The 25,547-nt window shown below is 51.6% G+C and overlaps 1 protein-coding gene across 1 annotated transcript; it reads right to left on the bottom strand.

Annotated features, from left to right (window-relative positions):
- Positions 1 to 2,189: 2,189 nt before the first annotated feature.
- On the bottom strand, positions 2,190 to 17,866 carry BCO1 (beta-carotene oxygenase 1). Its single transcript, XM_078882036.1, has 11 exons — positions 17,803 to 17,866; positions 14,653 to 14,781; positions 12,811 to 12,940; positions 12,095 to 12,242; positions 9,839 to 9,986; positions 8,475 to 8,692; positions 7,557 to 7,823; positions 5,518 to 5,623; positions 4,734 to 4,828; positions 3,385 to 3,496; positions 2,190 to 2,347 (listed from the first exon to the last, which is right to left on the bottom strand). Exons 1-11 carry the CDS (start codon positions 17,864 to 17,866, stop codon positions 2,190 to 2,192), a joined length of 1,575 nt encoding a protein of 524 aa, XP_078738162.1.
- Between the last annotated feature and the right edge of the window lie 7,681 nt (positions 17,867 to 25,547).

The raw sequence follows: 25,547 nt of genomic DNA, 5'->3' as shown, positions 1-25,547 counted from the left end.
TTACTTCCCTTCTACGTGACTTTACCGAAAGAACCAAGAAGATGAATCCCTGCAGTCACGAAAGCTTTAAATTGTTTTTTGACCCTTTTATCTGGCAACAAAACTGACACTTTTTTTTACAAGGAGTCATGTTTGCATTGACCACAAAACCTGCAAACATGACTCTTTGTAAAAAAGGTGTCAGTTTTGTTGCCAGATAAAAGGGTAAAAAAACAATTATCATATTTTGTTACTGGCAAATGAGGTTCCAATGGTGTAAATCTCTCTCTCTCTCTATTGTGAGATATTCCCATGATGATATCATATTGTGATATTCTCATCATGATATCACATGATGAAATATTCCCATCATATCATATTGTGATATTCTCATCATGATATCACATGATGAGATATTCCCATCATATCATATTGTGACATTCCCATCATGATATCATATTATGATATTATCATCATGATATCACATTGTCAGATATTCCGATCAAATCATATGACTCGAGGTCGTGGATGCGGGGGTGGCAGTGGGGAGAGGGGTGGGGGGCACTCGTTGGAAAGGAGCGCTTCAGCAAAGCCCAACATCTCGGCTGTTACCGGCTCTCTCTGTGCTCTGATCTCTGAGCCACATGGACCGTGGGTTCTCATTTGGGTGCTTGATTTAAAAAAACAAGTGTTGGGGGTACGGTGAATATGTTCCACAACTAGTTATGTTTAGCGCGAACATCAGACCGGGCACGTGGCCACCGCGTGGAACTCTGCCACTGCGCGTAGTTCGAGGGCGGGAGGGATGTTTGGTTTTTAAGGGGGGCCCACTCGTCTCCCCCGTCCACCCCCCCCCCCCCCGCTTCTCCCCTCCACCTCTCACCCCGAACTACGTGAACACGAGCACATTCAATATCGTATTCTTGGTTCTTTCGGTAAAGTCACGTAGAAGGGAAATAATAAAGTAAGAAAAATTAAACCATAAAATTATCACGATGTTTCGATTGCAACACGCGCAATCGACACCATCAGGGGTGAAACCCACAGCAAGAACATTTGAAAAAAGCGGCGGTTCAATTTTCTTGCCGTGGTTTTCACACCTGATGATGATCGCTTGTGTTGCAATCGAAACGTCGTGAGAATTGTATTGTTTTATTTGCATTATTCTATTATTTCCCTTCTACGTGACTTTACCGAAATAACCAAGAACATGAATCCCTGCAGTCACGAAAGCTTTAAATCGAAATTTTACATTCAATATATTTTCTTGGCCGATTGTAAGAATGTCTACAGTCTCTCGGAGATTGGAGGGGGGGGGGGGATTGTCTCCATCGCCCCCCCCTCACTTCCACCCCCCCTCACTTCTACCCCCCTCACTTCCCCCCCCTTCCACCCTCCCACTTTCACCCCCCCCCCCCCACCAATCCCCATTAGATCCTCTGCTTTGGTGTTCCATAATTCGCGCGATATTTTGCCACGGCAATATTCTTCCCGCGAGATCGCGAAATACTCTCGTCATCATCATATCATAATGCGAGATTCGCGTGGTGATCTATTGCGAGGTTCTCATCGTGATATCATATCGCGAGGTATTGACATCGTGATATATTGCGAGATGTTTACATCATGATATCACATTGTGAGATATTATAATCATATTGTGATATTCCCATCATGATATCATATTGTGATATTGCCATCATGATATTATATTGTGATATTGCCATCATGTTATCACATTATGAGATATTCCCATCATATCATATTGTGATATTCCCATCATGATATTATATTGTGATATTGCCATCATGTTATCACATTATGAGATATTCCCATCATATCATATTGTGATATTCCCATCATGATATTATATCGTGATATTGCCATCATGATATCACATTGTGAGATATTCCCATCATATCATATTGTGATATTGCCATCATGATATCACATTATGAGATATCCCCATCATATCATATTGTGATATTACCATCATGATATTATATTGTGATATTGCCATCATGATATCACATTATCAGATATTCCCATCAGATCATATTGTGATATTCCCATCATGATCACCGTGCGAGATATCCCCACCATGATACCACGCTGCGACATATTCTCATCGTCGCCTTCCCCTGACGCACGACTAATTACTGCTGCTGCTGCTGCCGCTGCTGCTGCCACTGCTGCTGGTGGCTTGGCCGCTACTTGGGGTCGGGCAGGAAGAGGCCGTGCAGGTCAATCGGCACGTCAGCGCCGTGGACGGTGGCTCGCGCCACCTCGCGGAACGACCGAGCGTCCAGCACCAACAGGAACGCCGGCTTACCGGGCTCGCTCGTCACGATGGACGACAGCACCACGCCTGGTCGGGGGGGGTCAGGGGGTCAGTGGGTCAAGGGTCACGGAGGAGAAGGGAAAGGTCAGTGTGGATAATTGTAATCAATAAATGTCGGCTTTCGTGACTGCAGGAAACCATGCTCTTTGGATTTTTCGGTAAAGTCACGGAGATAGAAAAATAAAATTAAAAAAAATCACGACGTTTCGATCGCAACACAAGCAATCGTCTTCAGGTGAAAAAATACAGCGGGCGGACTGCTGAGGCAGGAAGAAATACGACCACCACAACCACGAACACCACGACCACCACGACCACCACGACCACCACCAACACGACCACCACCACGACCACCACAAGCACGACCACCACGACCACGACCACCACCACCACCACAATCACCACAACCACGACCACCACCACCACTACGACCACCACGACCACCACCACCACGACCACCACTACCACGACCGCCACCACGACCACCACCACCACGATCACCACAACCACGACCACCACCACCACTACGACCACCACGACCATCACCACGACCATCACCACGACCATCACCACGACCACCACCACGACCACCATGACCACCACGACCACCACCACCACGACCACCACGACCACGACCACTACCACCACTACTACCACCACGACCACCACGACCACCACCACCACGACCACTACCACCACGACCACTACGACCACCACGACCACCACGACCTCCACCACCACCACTACCACCACGACCACCACAACCACGACCACCACAACCACGACCACCACGACCACCACCACCACCACCACGACCACGACCACCACGACCACTACAACCACCACCACCACGACCACCACGACCACCACCACCACCACCACCACGACCACCACGACCACCACCACCACGACCACCACCACCACGACCACCACCACCACGATGACGGGTAAATCCCCGGAGCGAGCGAGCGAGCGAGCCCGACAAGGGACTGCGGCGAGGACGGACGGACGGAAGGAAGCGGGGCGGTTGCGGCGCGCCGGTTAACGGAGAGGCTCCGGCTCACCGTCATCCTCCTCCCGAGCGCCGGGCGTCGGCACGAACACCGGCTCCGCAGGCCAGCAGCCGCCCTCCTGCCACTCCAGCTTCTCGCCCGTGTGCGTGTCCACCTTCACGATCTGCGCAAGGGAGGTCAACGGACGCACGGGAGGCCGGGTTCGACCGCCGGCCACGCGGCGCTTCCTGGGACTCTCCCCCCCCCCCCTAGGTCGACTCGGCCTCAAACGAGCGCCCGGCGCGGCGTGTGAACGTCACCGCTGGGGAGACAAAGGCGGTCGGGCGTGGTTGCTGGCCACCCACCCCCCTAGCGTGCCACAGTGCCGGCCTTCATAAGTGCTGCTAACGGCACTTGCCCCGACAGCCTGTTAGAGGCTACAAGGGGGATCTTTGTCTTTTTTTTGTCTTTTGTACGCACATACTCTTAGTTTTTTCGGTAAAGTGACGTAGGTAAAAAAATTAAAATTAATAAAATAATAAAAAATAATAAAAAATCAACACAAGTCTCCGTCATCAGGTGGGACCGTCACAGCCAGATTTGCTGCATTATTTTAATTAATTTTAATTTCATTTTTTTTTACCTACGTGACTTTACCGAAATGAATCCTTGCAGTCACGAAAGCTTCAAATCTAGAATTTTGTACGCACGTATGTCGAACTTCTTTCGCACCGTACGTAGCCAACCGCGCTCAGTGGGAGGTGCGGAGGCAGGGACTGCAACACTAACACGCGAACAGCGGTTCCAAAGGAATGGCTTCGTCAACGCAGGCGACGATTTGGAACGTGCATCGCAGCGCCCAGTCGCTTCCCGACACGGGAAGGGAGAGCGCGTTCCAGACGGCCGCAGTGGGACGGCGCGTCTGAGAGCGCGGCAATTGCGGTGTGAACGCCGCCGTCTCTGCCCCTATTATTATATTTTGGTACTGGCAAAGGAGGTCAAATGATGTAAAGGGACTCAGTTTATCGCGTGCTCTTAAAGGGACCCTGTTTTTTGGATGCCCTCAAAGGGACCCTGTTTTTAGGATGCTCTTAAAGGGACCCGGTCGAGGCAGGCTCTTAAAGAGACCCTGTTTTTTGGATGCTCTTAAAGAGACCCTGTTTTTGGGATGCTCTTAAACGGACCAGGTCATAGCTTGCCCTTAAAGGGACCCTGTTTGAGGATGTTCTTAAAGGGACCCAGCTATGGTTTGCTCTTAAAGGGACCCCCTGTTTTAGCATACATTTAAAGGGATCAAGTTGTAGAATGCTCGTAAAGTGACCCTGTTTTTGCGTGCTCTTAAAGGGACCCTGTAAGGATGGCCTTAAAGGGACCCCTGTTTTTTTTGTTTGGGATGCTCGTAAAGTGTCCAGAGCAGGTACCTTGGTGGGCACGGGTCTCCACTCGATTTGGGCTGCGTAGATGTAGCGGTACTCCTTGCCGTTGTAGTTGTAGTTGATGCGAGGGAGTTCGATACCTGTTGTGAGGTCAAGAGGTCAAACAAATCAGCGAGCACCTCGATCACCAGCAGCGTGTATCCCCGCGTGTGTGTGTGTGCATTTGTATTTGGGGAGCGGTGGCGCCGTGGTTAGCGCACCGTGCTGCGAGCAAGGCGATGCGAGTTCGATTGACGGATGTCCGAACCAGCGCTGGGCCTCCCCTAGGTCGGCTCAGCCTTAAATGAGCACTCTGCCTGGGGCAGTGTGTAAACATCGGCATTGGGGAGGCACAGACAGCTAGGCTGGCGTGGTGGTGTGTTGGCACCCACCACCTCGTGTGCCGTGCTGGCCTTCATAAGCGCTATTCGTGAACAGCACTTGCCCCTACAGTCTGTTGTAAAGGCAATGACGGGGGATCTTTGTGGTTGAGTAGGTGGGTGGGTGAGTGAGTGAGTGACTGAGTGGGTGCATGAGTGGACAACTGAGATGGAGTGTGAGTGGGTAAATTATTTAATGAGATGATGAGTGGGATGATGATTGAGTGAGATGATGAGTGGGATGATGATTGAGATGATGATTGAGATGATGATTGAGTGAGGTGATGAGTGGGATGATGATTGGGATGATGAATGGGATGATGATGAGTGGGATGATGAGTGGGATGATGATTGGGATGATGATTGAGTGAGATGATGAGTGGGATGATGGGAGTGTGTGCGCATCGCACCCTCTGCTAGAAGCTCTGGAGTGAGGACCACGTGTCCTCCCTCCTCCTTGACGGCGCTCGCTTTCGAGCCGGCAAGAGACACGAGGTTCTGGGAGACCGGAGACTCCTACGACGCACGCCACATCGTCACGGACGACACCAGTGCCCCTCGTTTCCATGGGACAGCCGCCGCCTCCACCCTCACCACCATTCTCATCAGCAGCTTCATCATCACCCTCACCACCACCATTCTCATCAGCAGTTCCATCACCCTCACCACCGCCACCATTCTCATCAGCAGTTCCATCACTCTCACCACCACCACCACCATTATCAGCCGTTCCATCACCCTCACCACCACCATTCTCATCAGCAGCTTCATCACCCTCACCACCACCACCACCATTCTCATCAGCAGTTTCATCACCCTCACCACCACCACCATTCTCATCAGCAGTTCCATCACCACCACCACCACCACCACCACCACCATTCTCATCAGCAGTTCCATCACCACCACCACCACCACCACCATTCTCATCAGCAGTTCCATCACCACCACCACCACCACCATTCTCATCAGCAGCTTCATCATCACCCTCACCACCACCACCATTCTCATCAGCAGTTCCATCACCCTCACCACCACCGCCACCATTATCAGCCATTCCATCACCCTCACCACCACCATTCTCATCAGTAGTTCCATCACCACCACCACCACCACCACCACCATTCTCATCAGCAGTTCCATCACCACCACCACCACCGCCATTCTCATCAGCAGCTTCATCATCACCCTCACCACCGCCACCATTCTCATCAGCAGTTCCATCACTCTCACCACCACCACCACCATTATCAGCCGTTCCATCACCCTCACCACCACCATTCTCATCAGCAGCTTCATCATCACCCTCACCACCACCATTCTCATCAGCAGTTCCATCACCCTCACCACCGCCACCATTCTCATCAGCAGTTCCATCACTCTCACCACCACCACCACCACCATTATCAGCCGTTCCATCACCCTCACCACCACCATTCTCATCAGCAGCTTCATCAGCACCACCACCACCACCACCACCATTCTCATCAGCAGTTCCATCACCCTCACCACCACCACCATTCTCATCAGCAGTTCCATCACCCTCACCACCACCACTATTCTCATCAGCAGTTCCATCACCCTCACCACCACCACCACCATTCTCATCAGCCGTTCCATCACCCTCACCACCATCATTCTCATCAGCAGCTTCATCACACTCACCACCACCCTCACCACCACTACCATTCTCATCAGCAGTTTCATCACACTCACCACCACCTTCACCACCACCACCATTCTCATCAGCAGTTCCATCACTCTTACCACCATCACCACCATTCTCATCAGCATCGCATACCTGTCAACCCCTTATCAGTGCCCTACCTTATTACAGATCAATTCAGACCTTATTGGTCACCCCGTGCCCCCTTATAAATCTCAACATTCATCCTACAAAGTGCCATCACAAGGGAGAAACACTAAACATTTTTGTGTGCCCGTATAGAAACGGCTGTACACCGTATGGACCTGAAAACTCAATTTCCCCTGCACAAGAATACGGGGTGAACCATGTGGGTTGGCAGCTGTTTCATCAGCATCTCCATCACCACCTCCAGCACCACCACCACTTCCAATAACAACAACCGCCATTCGCCACTAAGTGGCGGTGACGTCACCACGACGCTTGTGCCAGGCCATGTGCACCTTGAGGCCACGTGAAGTGTCGAACGCCCGCTGGCAGGAGGTCACGGGGCAGACCCAGCAGGTGCCACGGGTCGACTGACTGAGATGACCACCACTTCCACCACCTTAACCACCACCACCACCTCCACCACCACTACCACCGCACGCCAGAGGTCGCAACCGGGTACCCGATACCCGTACCCTACCCAAAACCCGGCTATCCGTACCCGGCCGGGTACGGGTACCCGTTTGCGACCCTGGTGCGGCCGGGTACGGGTAAGGAATCAAAACCCGTTTGCGACCTCTGCCGCACGCGGCCCACCTTTCCGACGCCCAGCGGCAGGACGTATCGGCGGCACTGCGGCAGGCAGCTCATCTTGTTGTCCTCGGCGAAGTCGGCGGCGGCCTTGCGCAGGTTGCGCAGGTAGAACATGTCGTACAGGCTATTGTCGTCGTAGGCGACGACGTCGCACACGACGCAGCCGCCGCGCTCGAACGCGTTCACGTGGTGGTACACCACGAAGGGCTCGCTCACGAAGTGCGTGGTCAGCGCCTTGCCCGTCCGCCGGTCGATCAGGTAGAAGCGGCTCTGGCAAAGGTGTAGGGGGGGGGGCACACGCTGAGCAAAGAACAAACAAACTGCGAACTCATTTTTGGGGTTTTATTTTCAACAGGGGAAAGGCCCCCCGCTGAGAGAGAACACACACACTCCACTCACTCACACTCACTCTGCAGAACAGAGAGAGAGAAACACACAAACTCCACTCACTCACCCTGTAGAACACATAGAGAGAGAGAGAACACACAAACTCCACTCACTCACACTCACTCTGCAGAACAGAGGGGGAGACAGAGTACATAGAAAACAGGGGAAACATAGACATAGAGTAGGGAGAGAGGGGGCGGTAGAGAGAGGGGGTAGAGAGAGAGGGAAAGGGTAAGAAGGAGGAGAGCAGAGCGTGAAATCTTTCATTTAAACAGGGGTGCACCTAAAGCAAAGCATTAAAAACAAAACAAAAAAACGAAATGATGAACGAAGCAACGTGCCGACTACACCGAGCATCTTCTTGTTTCCTCTGATCGTAAAAAAACGAGAGAGAACACACAAACTCCACTCACAGAAAGTGTTCCCTAGTCGGGAATCGAACCCGGGCCCGTACACTGCCACCACCGCCGCCGCCGCCGCCTGTCCGACGTTTCGCGCCGCAGCCCCTCCCCGGGGGGGGAGTGGGGGGCTCACCTTGTCCTCGGGCAGCCAGGTCATGCAGCTGGCCCAGTTGGCGCCGCGGAAGTAGGCGGTGGCCAGCTTGACGAGGTCGAGCTTGAGCGGCTGCTCGATGAAGACGAGGTAGTGGGGCGTGAGGCCGAAGCTGTGGTAGTAGCTGGGGCTGAATCGCCAGCGAGACGGCAGCGTGCACAGCACCTCGAGGCCACGGAGGCCGGAGTTGGGCCGCTCGCCTGCACGTGGCGAACAGTGGCCGTGGCCGTCAAGCCCTCAACAGCGTGCCGCCTCAGGCCAATTCACATCCCTGGCAAGGCCTCATCAGGGCCCTGTCTTAGCACGGGCCAAATTCACACCCCTGGCAAGGCCTCATCAGGGCCCTCCCTTAGCACAGGCCAATTCACACCCCTGGCAAGGCCTCATCAGTGCCCTGTCTTAGCACAGGCCAATTCACACCCCTGGCAAGGCCTCATCAGGGCCCTGCCTCAGCACAGGCCAATTCACATCCCTGGCAAGGCCTCATCAGCGTCCTACCTTAGTACAGACCAACTCAGACCGTATTGGTCACCCCGTGGCCCTTATAAATCTCAACGCTCGTCCTACAAAGTCCCTTCACAGGGGGAGAAACACAAACAGACAACAATATGTTGTCGCCCGTATTGAAACGGCTGTCCGCCTTATGGACCTGAACACGAATTTTTCCTGGACCAGACTACGGGCTAAACCGCGTGGGTTGATGGGTATGAGAGTGCATTGGTCATGGTTGTTGTTTTTTTAAAGGTTTTTTTATTGCGACTAAACCTAAATAAAGACATTTACTTCACCAGGATAAGGCCGACAACTGTAGCTGCTGCGTAGCTGTTTTTCAAACGCGTACCTGGCCATCACGAATGATGGCTCAACGAAAGTGGCGACTTATCGTCGTCGTCATCATCATCACGTGGAAATTTACAGCAGCAGCCAAAGACTCTTTGAAGGCGTGTTGACGTTGATGCTGAATGTGGAGGGACAAATCGTAGGACCCGAGGGAGAGAGAGGGAGATGCAAACTCCAAATATACAGCAACAGGCGTCAGGGTCGGGATCGAACCCACGACCTCCTGTATACCAGGCGAGGTAGTCAACATCTCCTAGCCACCGTGATGATGATGAGAGAGAGACACGCAAACTCCAAATATACAGCAGCAGGCGTCAGTGTCGGGATCGAGCGCACGACCTCCTGCATACCAGGCGAGGTAGTCAACATCTCCTAGCCACCATGGCGCAGCAATGCCTCTTTCATAGGGGCGACCTAGGAAAGGGGAGTTGCCTGGGTGAATTAAAATATAATCTAACAAAAATATTGATATTCTACAACAGACTGGAGTGTGCCAAGTGCCCAACCTGGCAACGTGGGCGGCACGCGGATGAACGTGTACTTGGTGTGGCCCTTGTCTGCGATGGATGTGCCCACGTTGTAGACTGTTCCATCCGGCTCGTAGTGTGGGTGGGATGTGGCGATGTTGATGGCCACGTATTTGGTGTAATCCACCTGGGGGTGAGTTTCCAACAACATCATCATCATTCTAGATTTGAAGTTTTCGTGACTGCAAGGATCCATACTCTTTGGTTCTTTCGGTAAAGTCACGTAGGTAAAAAAATATAAAGTAAATGTATAAGGGGCACGGGGTGACCCATAAGGTCTGAGTTGGTCTGTAGTAATGTAGTAGGGGCAGTAACACGTGGTGTGTAGTGACATAGTAGGGGCAGTAACACGTGGTGTGTAGTGACGTAGTAGGACAGTAACACGTGGTGTGTAGTGACGTAGTAGGGCAGTAACACGTGGTGTGTAGTGACGTAGTAGGGGCAGTAACACGTGGTGTGTAGTGACGTAGTAGGGCAGTAACACGTGGTGTGTAGTGACGTAGTAGGGCAGTAACACGTGGTGTGTAGTGACGTAGTAGGACAGTAACACGTGGTGTGTAGTGACGTAGTAGGGCAGTATCACGTGGTGTGTAGTGACGTAGTAGGGCAGTAACACGTGGTGTGTAGTGACGTAGTAGGGCAGTAACACGTGGTGTGTAGTGACGTAGTAGGACAGTAACACGTGGTGTGTAGTGACGTAGTAGGGCAGTAACACGTGGTGTGTAGTGACGTAGTAGGGCAGTAACACGTGGTGTGTAGTGACGTAGTAGGGGCAGTAACACGTGGTGTGTAGTGACGTAGTAGGACAGTAACACGTGGTGTGTAGTGACGTAGTAGGGCAGTAACACGTGGTGTGTAGTGACGTAGTAGGGGCAGTAACACGTGGTGTGTAGTGACGTAGTAGGACAGTAACACGTGGTGTGTAGTGACGTAGTAGGGCAGTAACACGTGGTGTGTAGTGACGTAGTAGGACAGTAACACGTGGTGTGTAGTGACGTAGTAGGGCAGTAACACGTGGTGTGTAGTGACGTAGTAGGACAGTAACACGTGGTGTGTAGTGACGTAGTAGGGACAGTAACACGTGGTGTGTAGTGACGTAGTAGGGACAGTAACACGTGGTGTGTAGTGACGTAGTAGGGCAGTAACACGTGGTGTGTAGTGACGTAGTAGGACAGTAACACGTGGTGTGTAGTGACGTAGTAGGACAGTAACACGTGGTGTGTAGTGACGTAGTAGGGACAGTAACACGTGGTGTGTAGTGACGTAGTAGGACAGTAACACGTGGTGTGTAGTGACGTAGTAGGGCAGTAACACGTGGTGTGTAGTGACGTAGTAGGGACAGTAACACGTGGTGTGTAGTGACGTAGTAGGGCAGTAACACGTGGTGTGTAGTGACGTAGTAGGGCAGTAACACGTGGTGTGTAGTGACGTAGTAGGGCAGTAACACGTGGTGTGTAGTGACGTAGTAGGGACAGTAACACGTGGTGTGTAGTGACGTAGTAGGGACAGTAACACGTGGTGTGTAGTGACGTAGTAGGGACAGTAACACGTGGTGTGTAGTGACGTAGTAGGGCAGTAACACGTGGTGTGTAGTGACGTAGTAGGGCAGTAACACGTGGTGTGTAGTGACGTAGTAGGGCAGTAACACGTGGTGTGTAGTGACGTAGTAGGGCAGTAACACGTGGTGTGTAGTGACGTAGTAGGACAGTAACACGTGGTGTGTAGTGACGTAGTAGGGGCAGTAACACGTGGTGTGTAGTGACGTAGTAGGGCAGTAACACGTGGTGTGTAGTGACGTAGTAGGGCAGTAACACGTGGTGTGTAGTGACGTAGTAGGGCAGTAACACGTGGTGTGTAGTGACGTAGTAGGGCAGTAACACGTGGTGTGTAGTGACGTAGTAGGGCAGTAACACGTGGTGTGTAGTGACGTAGTAGGGGCAGTAACACGTGGTGTGTAGTGACGTAGTAGGACAGTAACACGTGGTGTGTAGTGACGTAGTAGGGCAGTAACACGTGGTGTGTAGTGACGTAGTAGGGCAGTAACACGTGGTGTGTAGTGACGTAGTAGGGGCAGTAACACGTGGTGTGTAGTGACGTAGTAGGGGCAGTAACACGTGGTGTGTAGTGACGTAGTAGGGGCAGTAACACGTGGTGTGTAGTGACGTAGTAGGGCACTGACAAGGGGTTGACAGGTACGCGACTGGCGCGTGTCACGTGGGGGTAGGTGGTGGCGACCTTCTCGAGGGTGTTGAGGGAGCTCGCGTCGATCCGGCGCATGAAGTTGGTCTCAGTGGTGGCGTAGAAATCCTCCCCGCACCTCATTACGTTGATGAGGCAGTTGTCGGTGAACTCTGGCACGGAGTAGGAGAGGTAGGAGAAGGCCCTGGGCGCGTGGGGGTGGGGGGGTGAACATCACGGAATGTCGGGCCTTCAGAATGTAAATGTGGCGAGGTGTTAACTCCATAGCTGCCAACCCCTTATCAGTGCCCTACCTTATTAGAGACAAATTCAGACCGTATTGGACACCCCGTGCCCCCTATACATCTCAAAGTTCATCCTGTAAAATCCCATCATGAGAGAGAAACACAAACAAATAGACACATTGATTGTTTCGATTTAAAGCGTTCGTGACTGCAGAGATTCATCTTCTTGGTTCTTTCGGTAAAGTCACGTAGAATGGAAATAATATTATAGAATGGGAATAATATTATTTAATAATATTATTTCCATTCTACGTGACTTTGCCGAAAGAACCAAGAAGACATTGATTGTTGTTGTTGTCAGTATTGAAACGGCTGTACGCCATCGTATAGACCTCAAAACTCAATTTCCCTGTACAAAAACACGGGCTAGACCGTGTGGGTTGACCCGGTGCGTGACCCCCACTGGCCTGCACCCCCCCCCCCTGCCCCCCCACAGCTGACTGCATCAGCTGCGAGCTGCTCCCTCACTTGGCGAAGACGTTCCTGCAGGGGTCGGGGTGCGCCATGGTGCCAAACTCCGAGATGACGATCCTGTTGGCTTCCGAGTTTTTGCGGAAGGCGTCGCTCTGCAGGTACTTGCTGCGGTAGTGAACCTCACCTGCGCACAGGTGTGCGGGCACAGCAACAGCAGCAACAGCAGCAGCAACATCAGCAACAGTAGCAGCAACAGCAACAACATCAGCAGCAGCAGCAACAGCAGCAGCAGCAACATCAGCAACAGTAGCAGCAGCAGCAACAGCAGCAGCAGCAGCAACAGCAGCAACATCAGCAACAGTAGCAGCAACAGCAACAACATCAGCAGCAGCAGCAACAGCAGCAGCAAGAGCAGCAGCAGCAACATCAGCAGTAACAGCAGCAGCAACAGCAGCAACATCAGCAGCAGCAACATCAGCAGCAGCAACAACAGCAGCAACAGCAGCAACATCATCAGCAGCAGCAGCAACAGCAGCAGCAGCAACATCATCAGCAGCAGCAGCAACATCAGCAGCCGCAACAGCAGCAGCAAGAGAAGCAGCAGCAGTAGCAGCAGCAGCAAGAAAATCAGCAGCAGCAACAACAGCTGCATCAGCAGGAACATCAGCAGGAGCAGCAGCAGCAGCGTTAGCCATTCGTCACCGAGGAGAGGCGACGTCACCGCGTCGCTCGTGCCAGGCTAGGTGCACCTTGAGGCCTCGGGTGTTCTCAGATGATTGACAGATGTACCTACCTGTTGCTCCCCACTGTGCCATCTTGCACAGGTACAAAGACAAAGAGCCCATGTGTAGCCTTTACAGACTGTTGGGGCAAGTGCTGTTAGCGAGCAGCACCTATGAAGGCCGGCACGGGAACAGGAGGGGGTGGGGTGGTCAGCACCACGCCCGGCCGCCTTTGTCTCCCCGGTGGCGATGGTTACTACTACACACCGCACTGGGTACTCATTTGAGGCTGAGTTGACCTAGGGGAGGCCCAGGACCGGTTCAGATAATCGCCACCGGTGGTGGCCGTGAGCGAGAATCGAACTCGGGTCGCCGGGTTCGTATCGCAGCGTCGCGCTAACCGCTGCACCACCGCTCCCCAAGGTCACACAACAATAACAACAACATCCGCCATTCACCACTAAGTGGCGGTGACATCACTACGGCGCCTGTACCAGGCTAGGTGCACTTTGAGGCCACGTGAAGTGTCGAACGCCCGCTGACAGGAGGTCACGGGACAGACCCAGCAGGTGCCATGGGGTTGATCGACTGAGATGACTAGCAGATACACCACCCACGCACCCACACCCCCACGCACCCCACACACACACACACCCATCCACACACCCACACACCCACTCACACACACACCCACAGACATCCACACGCACCCCACACACACCCATCCACACCCACAGACACCCACACACCCACCCATCCACACACCCACCCATCCCACACACACACCCACACACACACACCCACCCAGCCACCCCACACACACACACACCAACCCACCACGCACCCACACACACACACCAACACACTGACCCACGCACCCCACACACACACCGACACACACACTCACCCACAGACACCCACACACACCACCCACCCACACACACCCACAGACATCCACCCACGCACCCACCCACACACACACATCCACCCATGCACCCACGCACCCACACACACCAACACACCCACCCACGCACCCCACACACACACCGACACACACACTCACCCACAGACACCCACCCACGCACCCCCCCCCCACACACACACACACCCACCCACGCACCCACCCACACCCACAGACACCCACACACACACCCAGCCACCCCCACCCACGCACCCCCACGGAACGTGAAGCTGTGGAGGAGCGCCATCCCGTCGAACCAGTGGTTGTACGAGGTGGTTCCGAACGTGTGCAGGGCCGGCCCGTTGCGAATCAGCGTGCCGCTCAACCACTCGGGAAGTTTGCCTGATCGACACAACAACAACAACATCAACAACAACAACAAACACTAAAGCTGTCGTGCCAGGCTAGGGGCACCCCCCCCCCTCCTCTTTGAGGTTGTCACGTGACGTGTAGAAAGGCGCCGTGGGTTGACTCAGATGACTGGGCGATGCACCGCAGACAGACAACAACAACAACAACCGCCATTCGCCACTAAGTGGCGGTGACGTCACCACGACGCTTGTGCCAGGCCATGTGCACCTTGAGGCCACGTGAAGTGTCGAACGCCCGCTGGCAGGAGGTCACGGGGCAGACCCAGGTGCCACGGGTCGACTGACCGAGATGACCGAGATGACTGGCTGATGCACCACCTGTGCCCCCTACTGTACCAACTTGCTGTGCTTTAGCCACCCGGCGCTCCGCTCGTTGTTGTGAGCGTTGCTCCTCCGCCCTCCGTTGTTGCTGGAGGGCGACTGCCTCCAACTGCCCAGTAGCGTCCTTCACGAGCCTCCTCCACTGAGGCCGATCTTGACACCGCTGGTACCAGTCATCGGCAAGTCCACTCAGCTCCACATCCTCCTGTACCACATCACTCCATCTCTTCTCTAGCCCGTGCCGCGCCCGTTTAGCCCCCTCGATCCGGCCGAACAAAAGATGTTTAGGCATGCGGTGGCTGGGCATGCGGGCTACATGACCCAGCCAACGCAGCCTTGCCTGCCGGAGGAGCTCACTGATGGGACTTGTGAGCTCCTCACACAATCCAGCCTGGTTAAACCCAGGATGGATCGTAGGCAGGCCAGCCTAAATGTTTCCAACCGGCGAAGATGCTCCACTAGGGGGGTCCACGTTTCGCAAGCGTAGAGAAGGAAGGGAATGACCGTGGCCGAGAAGATCTGAAGCTTCGTGCGGAGCGACAGACCAGGTAGCTTCCACACAGCGTTACGCAACCGATGAAAAGATATTGCCGCTCGACTGATTCGGAGTGAGACCTCTGCTGATAAACTGGAGCCGGTCATAAGCACACTGCCCAGGTATGGGAAACTCTCCACTCTCTCCACAACTGCCCCATCACCAATTGGGAGTTGTGGGGGTGGAGTGTCCGATGGTACAAAATACCCAGGCAGGTGCTTAGTTTTGGTGGGGCTGATGGTAAGGCACCACCTCTTAGTGGCATGCTCCAGTTTCAGCAGCAGCGTCTCCAACTCCTCTTCTGAATGAGCAGCTATTACCAAATCATCGGCATACATAACGTGGTTGACCAATAGGGAGCCATCCCTTGATCGCACCCGGGCGTCGATCAGCCTCCCATTATATCTGTACCAAATGGAAATTCCCCCGGTACAGCTATTGAAGGCTTCACGAACTACGCAGTCGAAATAGATGTTAAATAATGTGGGAGCCAGAGGACATCCCTGTCGCACCCCAAGGTGTACAGGGAAAGGCTCCGACTCCCGGCCACGTAGTTTTACCCGGGCCCGCTCACCATCATGAAGGTCCTTAATGATCGTGAGCAGAGGGTCAGGGACTCCGAAAGCACGAAGAACAACCCAGAGCCCAGTCCTACTGATGGTATCATAGGCCTTGACCAGGTCAATAAAGCAGAGATGTAGGTCTTTTTGGAATTCCCTACACCTCTGCTGTAGCAGACGGACAGAAAATATGGCATCTGTGCAGGACCGCCCTTTCCTGAAACCGCATTGGGGCTCCGCAAGCCTCTCCTCAGCGTGCCTAGCAAGGCGATGTTGAATAATCCTTGCCAGGACCTTTCGGTACGGTCCCCCTTCTTAAAGAGGGGGACCACCAGGGCATCCTTCCAGTCCTGCGGAACCCGTCCAGTGGTCCAGACTGTTGTTAAGATGTCATATAGGGCAGTCTGTGCACAAACGCCACCCTCCCTCAGCATTTCGCTTGGCAGATCATCTCTGCCCGGTGCCAGACTCCGGATCGCCCTCAGTACTTCCTCAACAGCTGGCACCTCAGCCAGCCACTCACAGGGGGTGACCTCTTCCAATATTTGAGGCACCGCAGCCTCAGCAGGGTTATCCCCACTTTGTGCCATGATGTTTTCCTGGCTGAGAGATTTTCCCTCCCCCAGGACCTCACAGAAATGCTCAGCAAATCTGCAAACCTGTTCCTGGGGGTCGGAGATTGGATCACCGTTTTTTCCTCTAATGATGGTAATAGGTGTGGCGCTGCAGGTTACTTTTTTGATGGAGTTAAATAGTGATTTGTGATCGCGGGCCACTGAGGCAGACTCCATCTCCTCAGCAACCCGCGACCACCACCCATCCTTACAGCGCCTTACGGCTCTCCGAACCTCCGAGCGAAGGCTTGCGGTAAACCTCCTCATTCTCTGACGTGGGATGCTGTAGGCGATGAGAGTGGGCCTGTCGCTTTTTCTCAATTAACCTGAACACCTCCTCTGTCAGCCAGGGTTTCTGGGGAGGTCTGGACCGCGTACCCAAAGCAGCCATTGCCAGCTGCATGAGTCACAGTCTTAAACCTCGCCCATTTACCCTCGACATCAGGTGGAGTGGGGGACGATGCCAACCCCAGCTGCAAGCGATGATGAAATTCTCGCTTGCAACTTTCATCAGCTAACTGAGACCAGGCCACTTTTGGTTTGAATGGGGTACTGGGTGTACACCCAGGACCCCATTCACACACACAGACACACACACACACAGACACACAGAGATACACACAGACACACACACACAGACACACACACACAGACACACAGAGATACACACACAGACACACAGAGATACACACACAGACACACAGAGATACACACACAGACACACACACAGATACACAAAGACACACACACACAGAGAGATACACACACAGATACACACACAAACACAAACAGACACACACAGAGGAGACACACAGAGGAGACACACACAGAGACACACACAGAGACACACACAGAGACACACACAGAGACACACACAGAGACACACAGACACACACAGACACACACAGACACACGGAAACACACGGAAACACACGGAAACACACGGCGTCCCTTCGACCTACCCTGTAGTTCGGCACGGACCGGCTGTGGGCATTCCTTCGCGTTTCCTTGGAAAAGGGTTTCCATTGGTGCTGCTATTTCATAGAGGCACACAGACACACAGACACAATAACAAAGATCTCCGGTATAGCCTTAACAGATTGTAGGGGCAAGTGCTGTTAGCGAGCACCTATGAAGGTCGAAACGGCACACGTGGTGGTGGGTGGCCAGCACCACGCCCGACCACCTTTGTCTCCCCAGTGGCGATGTTTACTACACACCGCACCAGGTACTCATTGGAGGCTGAGTCGACCTAGGGGAGGCACGGGACCGGCTCAGATAATCGTCACTGGGTGTTTGCCGTGAGCGAGAATCGAACCCGGGTCGCAGGGTTCGTAGCGTATAGCGCTAACCGCTGCTACACTACCGCTCCCCACACACACAGAGACACACACAGACTGAGACAGACACACAGTATATCCTTCACAGACTGTTGGGGCAAGTGCTGTTAGCGAGAAGCAGCACCTCTGAAGGTCGGCACGGCACACGCATTTCAACGCCGTGTGCAAAAAAATCCCAGTGGGATGCAAGTCAAACAATAACAACCGTAAGACAATGTAGATTCAAGTTTCAAGTTTTCAAGTTTCATGTATTAGGTATAGCCCTGTGAGCCATTCGGCTCTTGAATCGGGTGCAACCGCAACAAACAAAAAACAAAAACATGAACAAAAAACATCTTAAAGTGAGTATGTGACTGAGTGCAAACAGAAAATCCAAGAAAAGTCAGCAAAATATTGCAGAAAAATCACCGTACACCAACACTGTGTGCAAAAATCCCAGTGGGATGCAAGTCAAACAACAACAACAACCACAAGACAACTTAGATTAAGGCCATCAGTCTAACTCTGTACTACAACAAACAAACATGGCCAAACCGAAAAACGTTTCAAAAATCACCAAAATAAAGCCATGAAAGCAATGAAACCGTGATCATAGGATTCAGTACCTGGAGCCCAAGCGCGCTCAACGTCGTTTGCGATTGCCGCAAACCGCACTACGGCTGGGGGTGGACCGGTAACTTCACCGCGTTGAGTCGGGCAGGTGCCGGCAGCGACGACAAAAAACTGAACTTTGTTCCGCTGTGGCTCAATGTTTACGAGCCGAGCGAGCACTCTGGGTCCCTTCCTCAGCTGCCCTGACCACCTCGGCCTCAGCCCCGGGGCGAAGTTCGAAGGGTCGGAGCGTGCTGCCCGCTCTGTGATATCGGCTTGCGCGGGGCAATCTGTGTGGCCCAGAGCGGTCACGTGCAGTAGAAGAAGGGGATCTCAGGCGTAGTGCTTTGATATCCGCTTCTACGGGGCAATCTGTGTGGCCCAGAGTGGGCACGTGAAGTATAAGAAAGGGATCTCAGACGTAGCTCTGTCATATCAACTTCTGTGGACCGATCTGTGTGGATGAGTGGTCACGTGAAGTAGAAGAAGGGGATCTCAGGCGTAGTGCTTTGATATCCGCTTCCACGGGGCAATCTGTATGGATCAGAGTGGTCACTTGAAGTATAAGAAAGGGATCTCAGACGTAGATCTGTGAGATCAACTTCCGTGGGTCATTCTGTGTGGATGAGTGGTCACTTGCTGAAGAAGGGGATCTCAGACGTAGTGCTGTGAAATCCGCTTCTGCGGGGCAATCTGTGTGGACCAGAGCGGTCACGTGAAGTATAAGAAGGGGATCTCAGACGTAGATTTGTGAGATCAACTTCCGTGGGTCATTCTGTGTGGACCTGTGTGTCACTTGAATAAGAATGGATCTCAGAGGTTGCTCTGTGACAGCCACTTCCGCAGGCCGCTCTGTGTGGATCAGAGCGGTCACGTGAAGTATAAGAAGGGGATCTCAGACGTAGCTCTGTCATATCAACTTCCGTGGGTCATTCTGTGTGGACCTGAGTGTCATTTGAATAAGAATGGATCTCAGAGGTAGCTTTGTGATAACCACTTCCGCAGGCCGTTCTGTGTGGACCAGAGCGGTCACTTGAAGACGAGGAAGGGGATCTCAGGCGTAGCTCTGTGAGATCAACTTCCGTGGGTCATTCTGTGTGGACCTGAGTGTCACTTGAATAAGAATGGATCTCAGAGGTTGCTCTATGACAACCACTTCCGCAGGCCGTTCTGTGTGGATCAGAGCGGTCACGTGAAGTATAAGAAGGGGATCTCAGGCGTAGCTCTGTCATATCAACTTCCGTGGGTCATTCTGTGTGGACTTGAGTGTCACTTGAATAAGAATGGATCTCAGAGGTTGCTCTATGACAACCACTTCCGTAGGCCGTTCTGTGTGGACCAGAGTGTCGAGGAAGAAGGGATCGGGATGACATTGAGGCTTAAGACTCTATCGTATGGTGCCACTGTGGGCTTCGCCTAACACACAATCGTGTATAATGGCCGTGAGCAAAACAAAAAATACATCTAAATATCTCACAAAAGCCAACATAGTAGTAGGTGTTTACCCTTTAAACTGGTACAAAACTGACACCTTTATACAAGGCATCATGTTTGCAATAACAAGAAGAAACAACTTTGATAATGGTAATAATATGCACTACATATCATTACAATGATCAGAGTTGTTTCTTTTTATTTGCAGTTTGACTGCTTGTGTTGCGTTTATTGCAAACATGATGCCTTGTATAAAGGTCAGTTTTGTACCAGTTTACCAGTTTAAAGGGTAAAAACCTACTACTATATTTTGCCACTGGTAAAGGAGGTCTCATAGTGTAAAAGCCAACATGTTTCACCAATCTTCACGCACGTAAGGTTTTTTTTCTTTTCTTCCCGACAATATTATCATTCAAAAATTGATTCGTGTGTTAGTGATCTTGGAAAATACCATGGGACCCGTCTTGCCATGTATCTGCCAAGAAATTCCCCATGGTATTGATTCCTTGCAAAAGGTTTCTGTTTGGGTGTTTTAAGATCTGAACGCCTGCTTCATTGCCAGAAATGATTTAATCAATTCTTATAGGGTCGTGAATACACGACCGAGGCAAAACACGTCGGTCTGGAGTACACTTAGAGAAGACCTTTGCACGTAGACAGTATGCCCTTGATTAGACTCCTCAATGCTGTGGCAATTGCCCCCTCCTCATCCGAAGCCAAAGTCCTGCAGCGATAATCCAATTTAGATAAGAGATCATTTTCGGCGGAGGCTAAATAAACGTTTTTTTGGACATCATCTTCAAATGATATGGCAGCAAAAAACTTCCCCGCAACGCCGCCACGTGTCAAGTGCCGTCACCCTCGTAGGGATACGGTGGTCTGATCTGCCCGCGTTGGTATCACTCTGCCGCCACTGATGTGGAATTTCGTGGCCAAGTTTTCACGGCGATTGTGACGATTATTCCGCTCGTTTACCCGGGAGAGCTTCATATTCAGCATCAGGACCCCTGTTCCGGTGGGTTGTTGCCCAAGTTTTCAGAGTAAGGGGAGCAATTCTGCCGCTGCTGTGCGCTTCAAATTGAGTCATTGGCAGGTACTGATTCAGCATTAGAGATGTTGTTTGGACAATAACAGTTGCACTGTGGATGTGTCTTCTTGGTTCTTTCGGTAAAGTCACGTAGAAGGGAAATCATAAAATAATAAAAATTTAACATAATAAAATACAATTCTCACGACGTTTCGGCCACAACGCAAGCAGCCGTCCTCAGGTGAAGAACAGGTCTGTCGGAAAGACAGCGTCTGTTTCATTCAGACGCTGTCTCCCCGACAGACCTGTTCTTCACCTGAGGACGGCTGCTTGCGTTGTGGCTGAAACGTCGTGAGAATTTGTATTATGTTTTATTTCTATTATTTTATTTTATTATTTCCCTTCTACGTGACTTTACCGAAAGAACCAAGAAGATGAATCCCTGCAGTTACGAAAGCTTTAAATCGAAAATGTGGATGTGTGTTTTCTTTTAGCTATGGGAGGAAACTGGAGACTTGGAATCCCAGAGGAAAACCCCATGCAGAACAGGGGGTGGTGGGGGGTGGGGAGAACACACAAACTCCGCAAAGCAAAGCGACCGAGTCAGGAATCGAACCCAGGCTCTTGCTGGCGCGAGGCCTCAGTGTCACCACTGCGTTGTCACCACCCTACCACCCAATGTGCAGGGCTCCATACATAACTACTTGGACAATGTGCATGGCCCAGCAGTGCGAGGGTTTGCCACTCGTTGCAGAGGGTTCGCGGTTCAATGAATGGAGTTCAAAATAGCTCACAAACAAACACTTTGCTCTTCCTGGTTTTTTCGGTAAGGTCACGTAGAAGGGATATAATAAAATAATAAAAATAAAACATAATAAAATACAATTATCACGACGTTTCGGCCACAACGCAAGCAGCCGTCCTCAGGTGAAGAACAGGTCTGTCGGAAAGACAGCGTCTGAATGAACACCACCAGGCTTGGCAGCGTATATTTAAGCTGGGTTGGAGGGGAAAGAGCGCCTTGACAAAAGAATTTGCATGTCAAGATGAAATTAGCATATTTATGGGAAATGCAGATATGGGATTAGTCACTACTTGTGGAATGCGTAGGAGGTTGGCGGGGGGTTTCAAAGTCATATTATGCCCGTGCATTATGCAGGATTAGCAGAATATGAATCCTTGCAGTCACGAAAGCTTCAAATCTAGAATAAATACGAAGGAGACATAATCACAGCGGCGCGTTCACGACAGACGGCCGCCCTGGTTAATACTGCGAGTGTACTAACCATGCAGTGAATGTTAAACGATGCTCACCGTGACGCCATTATGCGTCGTTACGTTGTTATATGCGGGAGACGAGCGGGGCCACCCAGGGTGAGCAGACTTTAAGCTCAGAGAAAATCTCACGTCGCGATGTAAGACGAAATGCAAGATAAGGAGCCTTGAGAGATAAGGAGCAAGAGGGCGTAGGGGCCCTAAGTGTTGATTGGGCGATCGCCCCCCCCACCACCACCTCTGTGGCGATGATGTAAGCTGTCGAGATTGAAGGCTGCGATTAGATTGTTCCAGAGGTTCGCGGTTTGTAATCTGGCAGGCCGCCCTGGTTAATACTGCGGGTCTTTATGAACCACAATCCAAGGCACCCTTCATTTCCTTGGCTAATGTCAGCAAGATCGATGATTCCGCCGCAGTGCGCCTTTATCGTACCACAGCGCCTTCTACGTTAAGATCCGCGTGACTTCGTTCTAAACGAGTGCTGGTGGCACAGTCCACATTCGCTAAAATTTTTACAATTCCACCGCAGAATGGCTCAATTACTATGAACTTTTTATTTTATTTCATCACGTAGGGTCCACAGAACTACATATTGCCCTTTGTCAGAAGCGACCTGGCTACAAATGATAGCCCAACGAAGTGGCTTATCAAGTGGACATTCATCGCAGCCAAATACTTTCAACGCACGTTCCTAAATGTGGAGGGAAAACCTGAGAACCCGGAGAAAAGTCTACGTGACCACGGAGAGAGAGAGAGAGACACGCAAACTCCAAATACACAGCAGGCGGTCAGGGTCGGGATCGAACCCACGACCTCATGTACACCAGGCGAGGTAGTTAACATCTCCTAGCCACCGTGATGATGATGAGAGAGAGACGCAAACTCCAAATACACAGCAGCAGGCATCAGGGTTGGGATCGAACCCACGACCTCCTGTACACCAAGCGAGGTAGTTAACATCTCCTAGCCACCGTGATGATGATGAGAGAGACACGCAAACTCCAAATACACAGCAGCAGGCGTCAGGGTCGGGATCGAACCCACGACCTCCTGTACACCAAGCGAGGTAGTTAACATCTCCTAGCCACCGTGATGATGATGAGAGAGACACGCAAACTCCAAATACACAGCAGCAGGCGTCAGGGTCGGGATCGAACCCACGACCTGTACACCAAGCGAGGTAGTTAACATCTCCTGGCCACCGTGGCTTGTTTCTGAGGTTCGCGGGCTCGACTCTATCGGCCTGTCCTGGTTGTTCAATAACCACGGTCACTCGTCCCACCGTCTGCTTCACAGCGGACATCAAATACCCTGTGGCGTCATTCATAGGAGTATCAGAATCAGAATCTTGTATTTATACTGCTGCAGGAGGAATCCGATTAACTATGAAGCGCCTTTGTCACAGATGTCCTAGTAGGGGCACGTGGTCAGAACGTCACAACAATAAACGAATACAAAAACACAATAGGAGTGGTAGCCAGTGGGCTTGCAAAGTACGATCGTCTTAGAGAAATCAATTTCGTGTGTGCCAGCCGCATTAAAATAATGATCAGCCACGGCAGAGGTATTGGTCCTAGCATGTTTCAAATCTGCCTTATGCTCACGAACATGATCCGAGACATGTCGCTTATTGTCCCCAATGTAACTACTGCCGCAGATACAGATTATCTTCTTGGTTCTTTTGGTAAAGTCACGTAGAATGGAAATAAAAAAAATAAAAAATAAAAAATATATAATAAAATAATTCTCACGACGTTTCGGCCACAACGCAAGCAGCCGTCCTCAGGTGAAGAACAGGTCTGTCGGAAAGACAGCGTCTGAATGGGCACCACCAGGCTTGGCAGCGTGTATTTAAGCTACAGCTCCTTTCTATTAAAATTCCTTCCCTCTATTACTGCTAACCCTACTCCCTCCCTTTGATGCTGCTAATCCTGCATACTGCATAATGCACGGGCATAATATGACTTTAAAACCCTCCCCCCACCTCCTACGCATTCCACAAGCAGTGACTAATCCCATATCTGCATTTCCCATAAATATGCTAAATTCCTCTTGATATGCAAATTCCTTTGTCAAGGCGCCCCTTCTCCCCTACAACCCAGCTTAAATATACGCTGCCTAGCTTGGTGGTGCCCATTCAGACGCTGTCTTTCCGACAGACCTGTTCTTCACCTGAGGACGGCTGCTTGCGTTGTGGCCGAAACGTCGTGAGAATTATTTAATTATGTTTTTTAAAAATTTCCCTTCTACGTGACTTTACCGAAAGAACCAAGAAGATGAATCCCTGCAGTCACGAAAGCTTTAAATCGAAAGATGCAGCTTAGTTTATTGACGCCGGGAGTTTGCATGTCAGGAATCTTGTCTTTCACGGATGGGATCAGATCACAATTTGTATGTGCCGTGTTAAATCGGACCTGGATCTTGTGTTTGTTCATGATTTCGGAAATATTTTTGGTTACCCCTGCTGTGTATGGCAGGGTGATGGTTTTGATTGGATCCTCAGATGGCTCCTTCCTCACGGTATGGAGGCTTTGTGTATTGTGTAGTCAGAATATCCATTCGCCTTGAGAGCTTGGTGTACGTGTTTGAGTTCACTGGTTAGGTGTTCATGGTCGGAGATACATTGAGCTCTATGGTGTAGCGTTTTGATGAGGGAATTCTTCCGGGATGGATGGTGGTGGGAATCAGTTTTTAGTAAGGCGTCAGCATGGGTTACTTTCCTGTAGACAGAATGGCTCATTGAGCCACCTGGTCTCTTTTTGATGAAGGCATCCAAGAAAGGTAGCGTGCCATCCATTTCTACCTCCATGTTGAATTTGATGGCTGAGTGTATGGAATTGATGTGGTTGAGGTGCATGCTTAGGGGCCGTCGTCCATAAATGACGTCACGCGATTTTGGACGATTTTTTACCCCCCCCCCCCCTCGTCACACGGCGTCACAAAAAGTCAGACCCCTCCCCCTTAAATATGACGTCACAAAGCTCTGCCCCCCCCCCCCCCCCCAAAACTATATTTCCATTTTGAAAATAAAACATGCTTC

The sequence above is a fragment of the Lampetra fluviatilis genome, chromosome 63 (genome assembly GCF_964198595.1).
Source record: "Lampetra fluviatilis chromosome 63, kcLamFluv1.1, whole genome shotgun sequence".
In the NCBI taxonomy this organism is placed as follows: domain Eukaryota; kingdom Metazoa; phylum Chordata; class Hyperoartia; order Petromyzontiformes; family Petromyzontidae; genus Lampetra; species Lampetra fluviatilis.
The sequence above is the reverse complement of the archived record's forward strand: the minus strand, read 5'-3'. Positions and strand labels throughout refer to the sequence as shown.